Here is an 18,801-nt window from a genome sequence, read left to right as displayed (position 1 = left end):
GTGCTCATGTCTGGCATTTCAGCAGTGGAAAACAGCCCTCTGGTTGGCAGTGTAAACAGATAGTCTGTAGTTCAAGTGACAGCATGTCACACAAACGCTATACAGTCTAGAGCTGGCAGTTTTTACACTAGCCACAACACAGCTTACTGGTGACAGGGTTGCCAGGGCACCTAATTCACAGAGCCTACAGCGTTAGCATCGGGCACATAGCTTATTTTTGGAAGTGTTAGTGCAAATGCTGCTCAAGGCGTTCAGTGTTACCATTGGGCACTTTGCTTGCAGTGTTAGCTGTGCATTTACTTGTCAGTGCTCAGGGCCTACACTGTTAGCATTGGTCACCCCTGTTAGTATTGTACACATTGCTCATTCCCTGCGTCAACATGAGCAGTACATATATTGTTTCTCCCATGACCACCTTAATTGCTTCCCTCACTGCCACCCTCCAATACTGCACCTTACCTCTCTATGTCCCTCTGTCACATTTCATTTCTTGTTCTATTGCTACTCTGTTGTGTTTATCTGGGAATGTTGGGTACAGCCTGGAATCTCCATTACACCGAGGTTCCAGGTGAGGTCATTGGAGCTGGGGGAGACGGACTGGACGGTTGGTGAGGGTTGGAAGTGGATGTACCTGCTATGGGTTGGTGGTTATTCAATAAAGCTCTTCTTGTGAAATTATACGTATCTGGAGCTTAACACTGGCAATGAGGGCCTGTTCCCCTCAGGCGCTACCACCAACCCAGAACCCACAAATTTTCTTTACCTTTCGATGTCTTTTCCGATATCCTGACTCCTGGTAGAGTTTGACCAGACCGGAGATGTACAGCGAGAAGTCCCGGTGGCAGCTGAAGCGGAGAAGTCCCGACAGCGGTGATCCTGTATTTTGAGACTGGATAGTCTCATCCCGGCGGCAACTGGAGCGGAGGTAATCTGGCGGCGGTGTCCCGGCGGTTTCAACTCGAGACAACCAACGTTCATAGGCACGCAACGTTAGTCTCCGATTGGGGTCAAGTATTTCGGATCCGATTTTGGCTGCCTGTTGGTTCCCGACGCGTGAGCCCTTTAAACGGCTTCTCTGCTACGTGCGAAGAGCTGCACGCGCAGCCACAGCGACGCGCCTCCACTGATTCATAAAATGCGAGGCGCCTGTGCATGGGCTTGACGTCGCACGTGTTCCAAAGCTACTAAAGACTAGACCGCAAACTGCATACTGCTCCTTTAATGACATGACGCCGCGTGTAATTTGAGTACGGAGCTTGTAATTTGAGTACAGAGGTTTTTTTTTTTTTGCAACATTGACGTTTTTTCTCCTCTCTATTGAACTGAGTACATTTGGAACACTTGGGACCCAATTCTCACTTGGAAACGTTGGAAGAACCTTTTTGACTCCTACTTAATAGCAATGGGGGGGGGGAATTCTCTCCAGCCAGGAAACAAGCTGTTCTATTGCACAATTTGGGGATCGAGGGCATGAACATTTATGATAGCCTTGAGACCCTACCTATTGGAGGGGCGGAAGGGAAACTCAGAGATATTTATGAAATGTCAGTAACGATTTTGGCGGCACATTTTGAATCCAAGCTCAATGTCGTTTTGGAAAGGCACACATTTTTTGCAAGATCCCAAGGGAAATCAGAGTGTGTGGGAAACTTTGTCGCTGCGTTACGCACATTAGCGCACACATGTGACTTTGGCGATATCACGGATTCCTTCATTCGTGACCAATTAGTCCGTTGTACAAACAACAAGAGGGTTCAAGAAAAGTTGTTGACAAAGAACCCTGATTTGTGTGAAGCTATTGCAATTGTTGAAGGAATGGAAAGTACCAACAACTGGATCAAGGTAATGAATGACCATGAAGAGGACAGTTTGTGCATGGTACAAGCACCACAGATTCGGGAAGAAGTTTTGAGAGTTAGCAATGACAGTAAAACACCAGTACATGCTTAGGAGAAAAGAAGAGAAACTAGAAATCAGCGTTGTTACCGCTGTGGCAACTCTGGACACACAGCGAACAGCTCAAATTGTTTTACACGAAATTCTCTGTGTAGGAAGTGTGGGAAGAAGGGTCACTATGCTAGGGTCTGCAATAGTGACAAATGTAACATAGATTCAGTCACTGAAAATGTTAGCAAAATGGTTTTATGTATAGAACCTGATGTTAACCATATTGGGGACAATATTGGAGTGGTAGACGATGGGCCTGTTGTCATGCCTGAGTGCACTATTAGGCTTGATGGTAAAACAGTTATGGTTTTAGCAGACTCAGGATCCCCTTACACCATGGTGGGTGACCAGAATTGGCAAGCGATTTTTGGGGAGGACCTTGACTCCTTAATTAAACCTGACATAAACCCTGTCAGTTATGGTGGGAACCAAAATAGAAGTGATCGGATTCAAGATCATGAGTATTCAATTCCAGAATAAAGCCACAATAGGGAATGTTTATGTAGCGAAACGTGGAAATAATCTGCTAGGTTGGCGTCACCAGCATGATATGGGAATTAGGTTAGACCCTAACTCTGAGTGCCAGGTTATGGTGGTGAATGATGAGAGTAATAACCTTGAGATTCTTAAGGAGTTCCCTGGAGTGTTTAGTGACAAGTTAGGATGCCTGACTAATTTTGAGCACAAAATCATTCTGAAGAAAAATGCAGTTCCTTCTGTGCACAAGGTGAGGGGAGTTCCAAAGTTGATGTTGGAACCCCTCAGAGCAGAGTTGAACAAACTCTTGAACGCTGGCGTAGTTGAGGAGATAGTCTTCTGAATGGTTGGCCCCTATTGTCCTAGTACCGAAAGAGAATGGGAGACAGATTCGTATGTGTGTGAACCTTAGAGATCTTAATAGGCATATATGCGTAGATCGCCAACCCTTACCCAACATTTCGGAAGAGTTGTCAGGTTTGGGTGGTTTGAAGGTGTTCAGTGTGTTAGATCTGTCCTCAGCCTATCACCAAATCGTTTTGCATCCAGACATCTCACATCATTTGTACGCCGGTGGGGGCCTACCAATTTCTAAGGATGCCCTTTGGGCTGGCCTCTGCGGCCGCCTGTTTCCAACAAATCATGAAGAAGGTCTTAGAGGGGGTCTCTGGAGTCTTACTTTTCCAAGACGATATTTTGGTTCCTGGTAGTACTGTGGATGAACATGCCAGGATTCTTAGAGAAGTGTTAAGTAAGCTGGCCTGGTCAGGTCTTACTGTGAAGAGAGAAAAGTGCAAGTTTAGGGTCACTTCGGTAACTTACTTGGGTCATACTGTATCAAGTGAGGGAATCAAACCCAAGTTAGAATTGGTTGATTCCATTATCCAAGCACCTGAACCCAAAGACAGGAATGGAGTAAGATCCTTCCTAGGACTAGCAGAGTATTATTCTAAGTTTATTGCCAACTTTTCGAGTGTGATTCAACCCTTGAGATCTCTCCTAAAGAAGGGGTGTGAATTCATTTGGACAGATGAGTGTACAGCTGCTTTCACTTTTGTGAAGGATTGTATCAGGAAGATGCCCACCTTGGGACATTTCGATACGCCTGCCAACACCTTCTTGTACACAGATGCCAGTGTCAAAGGACTAGGAGCTGTTTTAATCCAAAGAGTTGACCAGGAAGAGAAGGTAATTGCCTTTGCGTCCCGTTCCCTCAGGGAAGCTGAACAACATTATTCTGTTATAGAAAGAGAGGCACTCGCGTGCATGTGGGCAGTTAAGCACTTCAGATTCTACTTGTGGGGTTTACCTTTTATTGTGAGAACAGACCACAGGCCACTTGTTCAATTTTTTCTTCTAAGAAGGGGCAAGAACTGACGCCTAGGATAAGGAGGTGGGTGGAAGGATTAATGGAATATAATTTCTCTGTAGAATATGTACCTGGGCCAAAGAATACGGTGGCATATTTCTTGTCCCGAACTTCAGTTGACGGTAATGATGAGCCTGATGAGTGTGTGATCAACTGGGTGAGGGAGATGGCCATAAATGAAGATGAGTGGAAGTCTGCAGCTGACCTGGATTCTGACAGACATAAACTTGCAGAGTTCATTGTGAGAGGTTGGCCTGAGTACAAGGACATTTCCGACTCTCTAAAGAGGTACTGGAATGTAAGAGATGAACTGTCCTTAAGTGAGGGTGAATTATTCAGAGGTACCAAATCCATACCTCCTATAGGTGTGAGGAGTAAAATTATCAGCTTGGCTCACGAGGGTCATTTGGGCATGAATTTGACCAAATCAAGGTTGAGAACGGTATATTGGTGGCCGGGTTTAGATTGTGATGTTGAAGCAGTTGTGAAAGATTGTATGACCTGTGCACGCAATGACAAGGGCAACGTTATGGTGAAATCCCCACTTTCCCCAGTTGCAAATCCTGAGAGACCCTGGGTGAAATTGGGACTTGACTTTATGGGTCCTTTCCATCTTCTACCTGCAAATGAGCGTTATGTCATGCTCATGGTAGATTATGCTTCAAAGTGGGTGGGGACTAAATGTATGAATTCTGTAGACACCAGAACTGTGATTGAGTTTTTAAAGGAAGAATTCTCTCGGGAAGGTGTACCTAGCCATTTAATCACTGATAATGGTGTACAGTTTTTTTTTTTTTAAATCTGTTTATTAAACGCAAACTGCACACAACAATACAATCGCTGTTGATAATTTGCGATCCATTAGCACGCTTATATAAATTTACACAGCATTATTACACAGCAAGGTGTCAAAGAAAAAAATAAAATAAGAAAACTAATGATAATAAGGGACGAGGAAAACCAATATAAAGCAACATAAAAAGTGCAAATCCAAGAAGAACTAAGGAGGAAGGGGGAGCAGCATTCGACATGGAGGCTATGAGTGAACTGTTTGCAGATCTAGGACACAGGTGGTCACTTTCAGTGTCACTACTAGTCTAAGTGATCCCTCACATTGCGAGGGGAGAGAGAAAAGAGGGAGCGCGGTTAGTATGTGTGATAATGGTGTACAGTTAACATCTCAGGATATGAAGTTCTTTTTAGACTCCTTAGCCATTGTGTATTTGAAAACAGCTTTGTATTTACCTCAGGCCAATGGCCTTACTGAGCGTATGAACAGAATGGTAAAGTCCTGTGTCCAGGAAGCTATTGAAACCAGAGCTCCCTTAGCTGATCTCCTGAGGGACTTGTGGTGGGCATATCATAATACCCCCAATAGCATCACTGACATTGCCCCTTTTGAATATATGAGGGGGAGGTCTAGTTGCACCAAGATGTCTCCTGCATGGTTTAGAAATAAATTCGGACAAGATGATCTTGATCAAGAGAAATTTATTAAGGTGTCTGATCGTAGAGAAAGTTATCAACGCAAGTATAAATTGCGGTATGATTCTAGGTATGGTGTTTCCATTGTTAAATAGAGGGTTGGTGACATGGTGCTGCTGAAGGACCCTGGTTTCAGAACCAAGGGCAGGTCAAGTTTCAAGGGTCCTTTCCGCATCAAAGAGGTGAAGAAGAATGTTGTGGTCCTTGACAATGGAGATGTGTGGAGCATGTCCAGAATTGTGAAATGGAACAACTTGGCGGTAGAATCCTCTAGCCCGAAAAACCAAGGGGGAAATCACTCCTTGAATGGGTCTAAAGCATCACCACGCACGAGGCTCCTTCCAGGATTCGCTCCAGGCCATTGTGGTTGAAGGATTATGTGTCTTGATTTCTTGTAACTTCTGACATTACACACTTTTGTGCATTGTGAGTTATTGTTTGGTTTCCACCACATAGTTTGTGTGATGTTATTATTTGTCCTCTTTTATTCTCTAACCTTTTCCTTTTTTTCCCTTTAATATGTTTAGTGTAAGTAAGGGGGATGGGTTGTGTTTATCTGGGAATGTTGGGTACAGCCTGGAATCTCCATTACACCGAGGTTCCAGGTGAGGTCATTGGAGCTGGGGGAGACGGACTGGACGGTTGGAAGTGGATGTACCTGCTATGGGTTGGTGGTTATTCAATAAAGCTCTTCTTGTGAAATTATACGTATCTGGAGCTTAACATACTCATCCCAATATAGGATGTCAATCCATGCACATCATACAGAGATGATGAATCTAATACGTGTATAAATCAATGATTTTCACTTGGTGCTCCAAATAGCCAGACTACGGGTCTGGTCAGTGTGGCAGCCTATCTTATACAATATGTAATTGTTTAAACTAAGACCTGCATTTCCACTGTGCTTTCTCTCGCAGGCTGGGCCCTCATGACACTAAAAATAAATTTCCCTGTTTCTCAATGCGCCAACCTGGATTGGGGGTTCATTCTGGCAAGGGTTGTGATTATTCTGTAAGGTGGTGAATCACCAACCCGTAACAATACACCAATTTGTAACACAGGCATCATAGGGGATCTTGTAAAATTTGACTGCAATGAATGTAGGGTTAATCTGAAGCGGAGCCCGTGCAGCAATTACTCACCAGGCTAGTGAGAAGCAACAGTTGCTTTGATTAGTGGGACTATTTGAGTGTAAATTGATGTATATCCAAAGAACTATAACAATTCTTTTTTTTCTATTATCCTAGTTTTTATGCACTATCCCTGATGCCAACATAATGTTTTATTTTGTGCAGAGGTACATAAAATAATTTAAAATCGTAAAATGAGATCACTAACCATTTTAGCGTTGAACTCTTTGAGCGCCATAGACACGTGGCTGAAGACTTGTTAATTCACCTTAACCGGGAAAGCTTAGCATAAAGCGGTGCACCGCTGAGCCGCTCATAGGAAGGGCTTCAAATCCATCACCAGTCACTATGGATGGAGGGCTCTACTTAAACAGGACTTTATCTGGGTGGAGGGCTAGTAGTAAAGAGGATCTGCGTGAAGTAGGTACTACGTGTCCAATCATCAAAAGCTTGACCTTTTTAGCTTTCTCTGATTCTATCAACAATCTGCTTTTCAAAGTAATGCATATTTATCACGGAGTACAAACACCAGTTATAAAGTAGCGATCTATACATGATAGAATCTGTACAACCTATAAGTTTCCAGATCCCTAGTACCCAAGTTAGTAAATTGCGCTATTCCTTGGTATGTGAGTTTGTATTTGAAGTAGGTCAAGATTAGTAAATGTTTTGATCCCAAACATTGCAAATTCTAAGCTGAATAATTTCTCTAAAATCTCTGTGGACGTTATTCCTAGCGAGGGCTCGTCTTGGAGTGTTGGTAGTTGTAGTCACACACACGTAACACATGCTAGGAATAGTAAGAAGTCTGGTTGGTTGAAGGATTTTTCAGACCATTGAATTCTTTCTACTCTGTTTTTATCTTTATTTTTATGCCTGCATTCAAAAGTTTGGGAAAATTATTCAAGTGTAACTGTTTCCATGTTTCTTTAATTCTACTTGCTACATTGAAGTTTTTTTTCCCCCCAATTTCTTTGTTGTATTTTTGCTTTGTGTTCCTTGTCCTTCTGCTGTGGGTTTTGAGTTTTAGTATAGGGGGAGATGTGTTGTGGCTTACCTTTGTAAATTACTTTAGAGTAACATGGTGCAATTAGAACCCTTTGAGGTCATCCGAAATGGTAAAGGTTGAGGATTCCAGATGTAGCAGGTCGGAGAAGATCTGTGCCTGCCGTGGTTGGGGGGTGCTGTTATTTGCATTTTTGGGAATATTAAATTACAAAATAATTCTCCAGGAGTATTGCTCCTTGAGCTATGCAACTCTTGTCATTTTCTGCACAAAGCACACAGTCACAGTCCTTTATTATCTCCTCCACTTGGTGGTGCACTCCTGGGTACCACTTCTTTTCCCTCACCATAGCCTTTGTGAGACTCCTGCCAAGTTGTCCTTCGTGCACCAGAATAATGACCTTTTCTCTCAAGCCCATGGGTGGAACCCAGAGAAATCCTCTTTTATTTACCCCAATTTATAGATAATTCCTCTCTTAACATTCCAAAACAATTTAACTTGTTGAGATAATCCCTCATACCCTGGCCACCCCTTTACAAAAAATACCATTACATCACAACACACTTGACCCTTTATTCTCTCTTATTCCCATTCAGTGTTAATTGTCGCATCTTATGGCACTTAGCTCATTAGATGACCATCACATCAATCATTCTCCAAAGGCATTCATGATGAGCATTGTGCTGCACACCTGGCAAATACTCAACTTGGGCATTAAATTCCTCCATACCTTCCACTTAATGCGCAGAGTAATTTTTTCACTGCCCTTGCTTGGAAATTTTTGTACTGGAGGACGATGATCTGACCTCACAACAAATGGCAGACTACGAGAAAAAGAGAAAAAGAATTTGAAATGCTAGCTGGGCCAAGCACACAATAGAGCCTCTATGTCAGCTACGGAAGAGTGTTCTTTGCCCACTTAAGATACTTTGATGCAAAGGCTCCTACTCCTTAATCAGCCTCAACCCATGAGCTCAAAACTGGACTAAACCCTCTTAAACCAGCATCCAAGGCTAATAGTCTTCCTTCGCACATCAAAATGACCACAAGTATTTTTTCCAGTCTCTTTTTTGATGGTGTTTAACGTGTTTTCGCGGTCTTGTGACCACACAAACGTGGTGCCCTCAAAAATCTTAAAGGGAATACCACGCTGGAAAAAATATTCACAGACTTAGAATAAGATTCTGCCTATGCTAAAAAGAATGTCACCTGCCTTTTATCCGTAGGGACTGGTGCTTTTAATATGCCATCTCCCAGTTATAAATTGGATTTCACTCCGTCCCCTGTATGATCCAAATATGCCACCGAACGTGCACAAAAATTGCATTTGCCTTTAATTGTCAAACCACTATCAGTTAGGTGTCCTAAAACTTATCTCAAAGCCTTGTCATGATTCTCATCACCCTTTACCGTGGACCAGCATGTAATCCTGGAAAGCATCTCTTGAGGGATCCCTTCCTAAACTGTTCATGACAGGTTGGACAAGTAGCTGAAGCTGATGCTAACCAAACTAAAGAGCATGCACAGAAACCTTTTCTGTCTATCAAACACTGGCATAGTGGTCTTTTTCCCACACAATCTACCTTTTGCAAAACAACTAGGACTATTAGACTTGTGTCCAGATTGCCACAAGAATAACATACCCTAGAGCCACTGGAGTCTTTATTCTCATCACCAATTGCCAGACGTTTCTTGTGTTTGGTAACTTTACACACTATGAGCAAAGATTCCTCTTGAGCAACGTTGTTTCTGATTATTTTATCTGTCCTCCCATTCCAAATGACTCCACCTCATATCTTTAACCCATCCTGTAGTATTGTCTGTACTCTTCAGAGTTTCAATGGTAGCACTTAGAGACAAGTTCGTGGTCAGTAGTTTCTCTTAGACCCTCATATTGTTGATACAATGGAGCCTCGTATCAAGGAAACCATGAAGGCCCCAAACTCTTAAGCATGAGCCATTGTTTTTAAGCAAGGTATATTGCTACCAGATTTCTCTGTTCTTACTTGTAATCTTGCAAAAATATTGACGTTCCAGTGCTACATTTATGAAAAAGCTAAAATGTTTTTCTAGCTTGTTTACAGACTTTCTAAAAATGTCCCTTGGTGCCTCGTTACCATTTCCACTGGTTATTTCATCAGTGCTGTAATGAGTATTCTTAATCTCAATGTCCAGGTTGTGTAAAAATCCACAAAAAAACACTCTGCTTTCTGTCTGGAGAAAACACTTTACCACCTATGACAATGGTGTAAGAATTTAATACTTTTTTCCACTGTTTTCAAGTAGAGGGTCTCCTTTTTCTGAAAGAAAAGATGAAGACTGGGGTATGCTAGATAAAGTCATAACGGTAATAAATATTTCACCAAACAGCACTTAACTATGCCAGATGTCACGGGTGATATCAAAATCCTTATCTGATGAAAAACAAGTCAGCTTGTTGAGTAAAGCAATCCAACAGAGATGTCAAAGCTATAAAAAATAAAAGCATGTGCCTAGTAGTTGTAATAAATTGTCACTACCTACTAGGAGATGTTACAGAAGTAGCAAATGTTAAGATTTTGAAAAACTGTTTTTGGCTGCATAGAAACATTGTAGTTTGTTTCAGTAATGATAGCCAAACACTACAAATGCTTAATTAATGTGAAGGATACTGGAAATTAATTCCTTACCTAGTACTTAGATACCTAATACTTGAGATCTGCTGCTGCACATTGCTCTAGTGGGTTAAATAACATTTTTCCTTAAACATTCAATCCATTATAATTTCACCAAGACTTACAATAGTGATACCCCTGTGTTGGAATCGCCCATCTGGAAGATTGTATGTAGACCACATTGCTTTTCAAACACTCAAGATGGCGGTTTACCGTGTGTATGTAGTGATGTACGTAAAATGCTGTCTCCTTCCATTTTTCTTTTACCAGCAAAATGGCTGCTTACGATGTTGCTGCGTGGTAAGTTTTCTCTCTGGCAGTAGTTCAGCTTCTGTGTTGTGACGCGCAAGGAATTAACTTATCACTTGAGCAGTAACATCTAGATGAGGGTATGAATATAACCCCACAGTCTGTCAGAGTTCTGTGAAGCCAGTTCTGAAATGTTCTCGAGTGGAAAGCCAAACCCTAGAATGACCTTCCTCATCACAGCCTCCCTATCCCTACTCTAGTTCCACAAGAAACTTAAGACCTGGCTATTCAACTAGGAGCCTGATCAGCCAACTAATCTACTGCAGTGCCTAGATACCCCTCTAGTGATAAGCACGCTATACACATCCTCACAACATAACAAAGTTCAGTTCCTTGGTAAGCAGTAGTTAGTCACAGAAGTTGTTGGTTGTGTTACACCTAGTGACCACAAGTATACCCATCATCGGTATAACCATGCTTCCCCACAGAAGAAACAACACTTGTGTGGAATTATTTTGTAATTTAATCTTCACAAGAATGCAGGTAACAAACAGCACCGCCAACGCTGGGAGGCACAGATCTCCCCTGAACTACCACATCTGTAATCTTCAGCCCTCACATTCCAGATGATCTGACTCTGTTCTGATCATACCATGTTATTGCAAAATATTTTAGAAAGGGAAGCCACAACAGTGTTGTATGTTTTTGCATTAGTCTAAGTTTGCTTTGAAGAGTTATATATTTCGGCATAGTCTAATATTGGCTTACCCAATCAACGTGTTCAAAGGTTTTTATTTTTATTATCATTAACATTCCAGTACCCTTTTGGGGTGATTGTTGATCCACAACATATCATAATAATGTATTCTTCCTGTCATCCCTGGTGTGGTTCTACTGTTGTATCTGCTGTGGCCACCCCTGACACATGAAGCAGTGTAGTCAGCAGTTGTTTTTATACAGATGAATATTGGCACTACATATGTTAAAGTGAAACATGTTTGTGAATACCAGGTCACCACCACTTCCATCACACTCCTGTTACTTTCACATCAACTAAAGCACCCTCAAATGTGCTGCACATCAGATGTGTATGGAAGGTTGGATGTTATACATTTCCACTTTCCTGAAACCTCACCTTGACTACCTACACCCTGCACATAAAGTTCCTATTTTCATCTTGTTGGTGACCCTTGATTTCCCCCTTGTCTCTTGCTCGTATTCCACCACAATTCTGATTTAAAGTCTTAAGTGTTCATTAGAAGTAAAAACTCATTCACAAAGGCGTTTCCCATTAGTGGGTCTGTGTGACACCATACCACAGCACCCGCATTCCAACCTAATGAATCACAGAACAAACGGTTTCAAGTCAAGCCTAGCATGGAAGGTATTTGTTTTTATCCTTAATACATATCTGTAGGGTTTTTCAAATCTGCTTGAAATGTTTGTCTTGGTTGTTAAGGGAAGAGTGTGGCCTTAGTTTGTTTCTGTTGTAAGTGACGTCGGCATGAATAGGTGTGCCTTATGGCTTGACAAAGATGGAAGGGGTTATATGGTAATGCCCGGATAGTTTGCCTGGTGCCACTAAGATCTGCCTGCCAGTAGTTCAAGGCCCCGGTTCTCAGCTGCCGGTTTGGCTATGCTCCTTCATGTTTTTTGTTTCTTTTCTAGAACATCGATAAAAAATTGTTCTATATTGAATAATGTAATTAACATGCAATCCTCCATATTCACTTGAGTGTTCATAATAGTTAGCTAACCTGTTTTAATGTCCTAGCCTGTGAAAATTGAAAATGGAGAACAGGAACAACCATCAGCAGATGACTACCAAGCATTGCAGCTTTCAGTGCAGGAGATCAGTGGACCAATCCCCTTATCTGTTCACAAAGCCAGGTAGGTTCTCTGGATGGCATTTGTAATTGATTCACAACGTAGGGAATAAGTTATCGCATTGGAAACAAATGTTTGTGTAGCCAGCCTGACATTGTACTGTACTATTGTGCTGATGTGACTCTTAGCATCCTGCAACAGTAATGTATTAAAGCATAAGCCTGGAAACACTTACCTAGGGTCTTTGTGCATCAAACATTGATAAAAAAGTGTGATTCTGATTCAGAATGTGGGGCATGCTTGGGTTTCCCCCTTCCCTGTTTCGTTCTTCACTTGTGTCCGGGAGAAGCCATACTCCTATTCTAAGTCACCTTGTCACGAGGTACTCCACCAGAACACTTTCTTACTTTTCAGAAAAGATGGCACAGTTTCCCAGGACCCAGCTGCTCACAAAATAAAAACTATTTTGCATTTCTTCTCTGCAAAAACGTAGACTTTTTCAGAGCACCCACTCACTGGAAAAGCCCAACTACAATCTTAGGGCAGCATTCGAACCTGTTGCACTGCTGCCATACTTCTGCCAAAAAGCAGTCTCTGCTGCAGCACAGCGGTACTTAAGCAGCCTTCCAAATTAGGGCAAGAGCCAACCCTACTGTCAGGCAGAGTTTCCTAAGCAAGAATGTTGAGATAAGATGTCTCACATCCTACACCAGAAATCCTTTGCTGAGGACTGTCTAATTTATATCATTCCTTTACCTTTCTGTGATCCCATATGTTTTCAAGTTACTGCAGTATATAATTTTAATCAGTTGAATATTCTGCCTTGGGAAATCAGCCTTAAAATGCGTGGGTGGACATTGAAGACACATTGTCTTAATTTATGGCTAGACTACTTCAACAGCCAGGAAAGTTGTATAGGACATTTGCTTTTTGGATGTTTTTTTTTTTTTTACCAACTGTAGATACCTATTTGGGAACTAAGCATTATCATGCGCATTGAACAACTACTTTGGTTACTCAGATTATGACCAGATCACTCCAACAGCTATTTTGTACTTCATCAGTGAAAGGGCAAAGGACGGATCGAAACCAAGAGGAATCTGTTGCTTCACCTGTGTAACTTTCATATCCTTGCTTTGAGAAAGTGAGTTAATCCTGCAAAACGTGTGTCTACTCTCTCGGTATAATTGTGAAGCAAACTGATTGGTTGTATTGAATTATCACTGAAAGTGTATGATCAAAACAAAGAAACCGTCATGAAGGACAGTGCTGGACTCATTTTATCATACAGTGATATATTTATTTAATGTGATTCACCAGGGTTAGGCACTCCAAACATATATATTTTCTTTTATTGTATTTGTGTTCAGAACTTTGACAGGAGGCTTATTAGCTGTGGCCATTGATTCCTGTTTGTGTTCTTCCTTCTAGGCAACTGTTGTCAAGCTACATTATGGCACATAACCCCAATATGGACCAGTTATCAATTAAGAAGCCAGTACCAGTGCTCCCTCCCTTGTGGGTGAGGTGTGACAGCTCTGACCCAGAAGGAACTTGCTGGCTCGGAGCTGAACCCATCAAAGCCAGTACCAACAGGTTTACTGGAATCAGTACCCATGTGGTGAGCTGCAAAGGTACGACTCCAATCATTCATACCTTTTACAGAGTATTGCGGTGTATGTGATGTGGCATGACCAAAAAGTGCGTTTTGTCCTGGGATTTCTGAGTGTGGAACACAGAGAAAATGACAAGGCATTTGGCAGTGCCATCCGTATAAAATGTTCGCACATAATCTATGCATTCTGATTAGTAGTGGTGTTATCTTGTTACAAAACATTCTTAATTCCTGGCTCAAAAGAGGGAGAAACTGATTAGCCGAGGATCACATAGTTTTAGCAAGCAGAGAAGCTGGGATTAGTACTCATGACTCTTGGTTCCAAAACCAACTCGCTAAATAACTTGAAAGACTATCTCTAATCAAACCGTGTAAAGTACTTAAGAATGATAGACAATTTCTAATTCATTGGCGTAGATACCGTCATGGGTACTTAGCTGCGCACTACAAATCCACATAACATAACATCCACAAATATGTAACTGAATCATGAACAACAAGTATGGTACACTAAAGGTAAGATTACTTGTGCTAGTCCTTCATTTTTATTTAATGTGATGCTTGGACTAACTACAAGGTCTTCAAAGAGCACTACTTGTAAAACAACTAACACTGCATGCAACAGCCAGCCCGTTTAACCCTTTGACATATGTGCCTGAGGCTTTTTCAAGGCTAACATGATGATGATATGTATTTCAGCATTAATACATTTTGGCTGAAGATGAAACAATAATGCAAACAATGCAGCTGTGTTCACAGCAGACCTGTGGCACTGCACTCCGTAGAAATAATGCTTCTCTGGTACTTTAACGTGATGTGGAAATATGATGCAAAACTCAAACATGCACACTTATGCAGACACTTGTTGGTATGTAGTATTGGTAATAGTAGTAAATTGGTGGTTAGGCATACCTATTTAAATCTGTGACGGATATCTCAATATAAAAATGGCTGGTTAATTTAGGTTTTTCAAGGAAAAAGTTTAACTTTGTGCCAGTAAGCTGGGGAAGCAGGAGAAAAGATTGAACTTGCAAAGATGTATCAGTGCAGAAATAATCCAGTAAATGATTTGGAGAGGTCTCTGCCCCAATCGGCTGGTAATATAGTCGACCGTTCAGAAGACTTGCAGATAGGACGCAGTCTGGTACATGTCAAAATGTGGCTTGCTCATCAGCCCTGGGAATCCGTTTTGAGGGCATATTGGATTGTTTGTCATGTCACCTTCTGTTCATCACATTATGTGTTGTGTTGGTTTTCTGCATCTAGCGTCACAGATGCATTGGGATGCTTTTATTAAATTAACCCAGCACTACTCCACACTAACAGCCCAGAGTCCCTCAATAACAGTGTAACAACTTTTTCAGGGTTCATTGGCCTTTTGCAAAAGTATAATTCACAGGCAGTCATTTGCAAGGACATAATACATATCCATGGAACTTCACTTGTATTCCCATTAACATACTTTACATTCTACTTAGATGCAACGCTGAGACATTCACTCTGCGGGTGTTGGATGATGCAGTACCTATTAGAATGCTTGGCATACAGCTTAAACATCTTTCATTTCATGCAATTTATTAGACTTTAAAACATATACTGAGAATAACAGCAAAATAGCTAACGGTTTGAGAAGAAAACATCAGCCGCATTAACCTTAAAGTGCTGGTGTTTGAAAGTTTACAAAAAACAAGTAACGTTCACTGCACTTTATAAATATTGCTCAGCCTTTAATCCTTCGATGCCTAGATTCTGTGATCTTATGCCTACAGCTCATTATTCCATGAACAAATTGTAGTTCCCAAGCATCATTTATAAATTAACAATTGGGACAGTGAAATGACTGTGTAAGTACAGTCCTTAGATAGCCAGCATATGTGGCTGCTAATTGACTCAAAAGTGTCCCTGTCAATATCTCTGTATGCTCCAATATCTCTGTATGCCCCTGCCATTTCATACATATATTTACGGCAGCATGAGAGGTCTCTTGTCGAAGTGCTCCGTACCAATGTTTAGGGTGTCATTCACCTTTTCAAACCTAAAGGGTTTTCTAACCAACCCAAATGCTTGGTAAACGTAGGTTAAAGAGAGACTGCTAAGAACAGCGACCATCTGTCTGTAAGAAAAACAGAGAGAGATGTCATACCGAACAGTGCTTTGATGAACCTCTGCTTCATGCATAATTCTGCTTTTGTCTAAAGTATGTCCTGTTTTATAGATTGGGGGGGGGGGAACACAGCTTGAAATCTTGAGCAGACTAGCATACTAAACCATTTCACGAAGAGATTAAGCCCTCGCTCAATAAAAGCAACATGGATGTGAGTGGCAGTAGTAAGAGAAACCAACTTTAGGGGCAGAGTTGTTGGGCAATTCCTCCACACCTATTAAAATGCAGAAAAAGCAGGTACAGGTGGAGGGGATGGAGGGTCATCAAGTATTGACTTAAACATCACAGTTACAGTTGTACCCAGAGAATATCCCCTGATTAACATCACAGGAGACAAGGCGTTCCCGGGGGGAAGTCAGATACTGGAGATATTGGGAGGGGGTTGGGCTTCAGGTTGAACAACCAGACTAGCCTACAACTGCCCTGGGATTTGCTTCTTTCCAGCCTGCCAGGAAGAATATACAGAAGGGGATTGTTAAAACTAGTAGGTTGAAATTGAATATGGCAGTCACGACGGCAGTCCTCTCACATTGTAGTTCCACATGTCATATGAGTTTGGCACAATATTATGTCTTTCGTTGACATTTGCTTTGAGATTTACAAGATGAAGAAGCAAAAATTACTCTTCCTTTCGAGAAGATCGATATAGTGGCAGACAATAGTGAACTGCTATTCAGACAGGTACCACCCTCAATCCAACTGAGCGAAAATGCAGATGACTTGCACAACTGGATGCTCCTTACTACTGGTCAGCAGCAATTTCAGGACAGGGAGGCCAGGTCCGAGTTAGCAAAGATGATTTCCAGCGATAGAAGCATTGAGTGGAGTGACCAAGCAAACTACAGAATGACCAAATACTCTGCACTGTGTCCTCGTTAAACAGTTGCTGGTGGAGATTCAAGAAATAAAAGTAGTATATAAGAAAATGGCAGAGAAAATAGAGAGGAAACTGGATTTGATAGATAAAGCTTTGCAAAATTTGAGCACCAGAAGCACAGAAACGGAACGGGGGATATCTAATTTGGAGAATGTGCAGCAGTTCCATTCAGAAACTACATCCTGACACCTTAAGGACATGCAGTAAAGGAAAGTAAAGGATGAGTTAGAGGACTTGGAAAACAGATCCAGGTAAAAGATTTGAGGCTCGTATGAATCCAAAAAACGTTTGGCCAAAATAATGACTTATCTGAAGAAATCACAAAGTTATCTAAATCGGTCTTGTCCGATTCAGGCACGGATCTCGATTGCAAGGACGCACAGAGTTCCCCCAACGTCCCCCAAAGATGGTGGCAATCCTCAAACCACCCTGGTCTGCTTCCAGGATTTTAGAATTTGCAGGGAGAGACCAAAAAAAGCTGTCCAGCTGCAATTTGTGAAAACGGGGAATGACTTCTATTTTAAGGTTTATATGGACATTGTATGCAAAACCTCTAGAAAACGTCGGGAACTGAAATATATGTCTGAGACTTTAAGAGCCAAGGGTGTTCAAACACAACTGCGGTATCCAGCTAAGCTGAAGATTTTCTTGGGAAGTAGGCTCTGTACATTTACTAACCCAGCTGATGTTGAAGTTTTATTGTCTGAGATGAGGGGGATACCCTAAAGGTACAAAATGTTAACTTCAGGCCGCCTTTGGTGCGAGAAGAACACACCATATGCAAGCAGCGTTCGTACCTCCTAACATCTGGGGGTTAGGATCTAGGTGAGGGTGTGTGACTGGGGATGCCCAGGGTGCGAAGGAGCATGAAGAGAGGAAGTATGGTAAAAGGGTGTCATTGGTGTTTGGGGGAGGTTCACTTGATGGGGTAAAATATGTTTGGGAACAGCATGGCAGAATTGTTTGAAAATAAAAGGAAACAGTGGCTAAAGTGTAAGAGATTGGCTTCAAAATTTCTCAGGTTTATGTTAGTAGTCCTAAGGGGTTTTGGGATGCTTGGGGAAAAACATTAAGACCATAACAAAGCAAAATGGATTTAACAATAGTCTGCCATATTACAAACAGGCTGAATCCTTGCAGCTACATCATACATTTATCATTCTTTTACAAAAAACATACTTTATTCGGGGCAAGGAAGGCAATAAATTGCATTTTTCTTGGGTTAAACAAGGTTTTGTTTTTTTTCATCTGCAAGATCCTCACACAGAGGAACCATGGTGGTCACTTGGGAAAAAGCACAGGTTAGCTGTCTACCACCAGTAAAAGATCATGGGAAGTTTTGGGTCATAGCCCCATCGCAGCTTTCAGCATGAGATATAACATTGTTTCTTTTTATGGTCCCATTCATTACTGTATTGAACCACTTCAGTCATTATTATGGGAGCGATGTAATATTCCTGGAATACCAATATTAGGGTGATATTTTAATTACCTTCCTTCATCAAGGTTGGAGTCGTCAAATCTAAACCGAAAGCAACATAAGAGAAATACATAACAGACCTTTGATCTTTGTGTTTGGTAGGGGTTACAAGATGGATGGGACAAACTAAATCTAACCTCTAAGGTGTATTCCTGTTATTCTTGAGAAGTTCTGGTCTGCCTACTGTATAGATTTATTTTTAGCCCCTCTAAGTATGTATAAAAGTTTCTCCCAATATCATGCAGGGGATTTTTCGGATCATTTTGTGATTGTTTTAATATTCCATCTGTCTAAATAGTATTGTTTTTTGGTTTATCCATGATTGGCATATTTGATTTACCAGTAAGTCCCTAGTATAGTACACCATGTGTGCCCAGGGCCTGTAAATTAAATGCTACTAGTGGGCCTGCATCATTGATTGTGCCACCCACAAGAGTAGCCCTGTAAACATGTCTCAGACCTGCCACTGCAATGTCTGTATGGGCAGTTTTAAACAGCCATTTCGACCTGGCATGTGC

General features: G+C 41.6%; 1 protein-coding gene across 3 annotated transcripts in view; it reads left to right on the top strand.

The window, feature by feature from the left end:
* ZWILCH (zwilch kinetochore protein) overlaps positions 1–18,801 on the top strand; it is a 266,547-nt gene that overhangs the window by 149,212 nt on the left and 98,534 nt on the right. For all 3 annotated transcript variants that reach the window (XM_069222876.1, XM_069222877.1, XM_069222878.1), the window contains 2 exons: positions 12,095–12,210; positions 13,579–13,781. In XM_069222876.1, coding sequence (XP_069078977.1) covers positions 12,095–12,210; positions 13,579–13,781 — 319 coding nt within the window. The remainder of the gene's footprint in view (positions 1–12,094; positions 12,211–13,578; positions 13,782–18,801) is intronic.

The sequence above is a fragment of the Pleurodeles waltl genome, chromosome 3_1, assembly GCF_031143425.1.
Source record: "Pleurodeles waltl isolate 20211129_DDA chromosome 3_1, aPleWal1.hap1.20221129, whole genome shotgun sequence".
Classification (NCBI taxonomy): domain Eukaryota; kingdom Metazoa; phylum Chordata; class Amphibia; order Caudata; family Salamandridae; genus Pleurodeles; species Pleurodeles waltl.
Note: the sequence above shows the minus strand (reverse complement) of the source record. Positions and strands in the feature narration are given on the sequence as shown.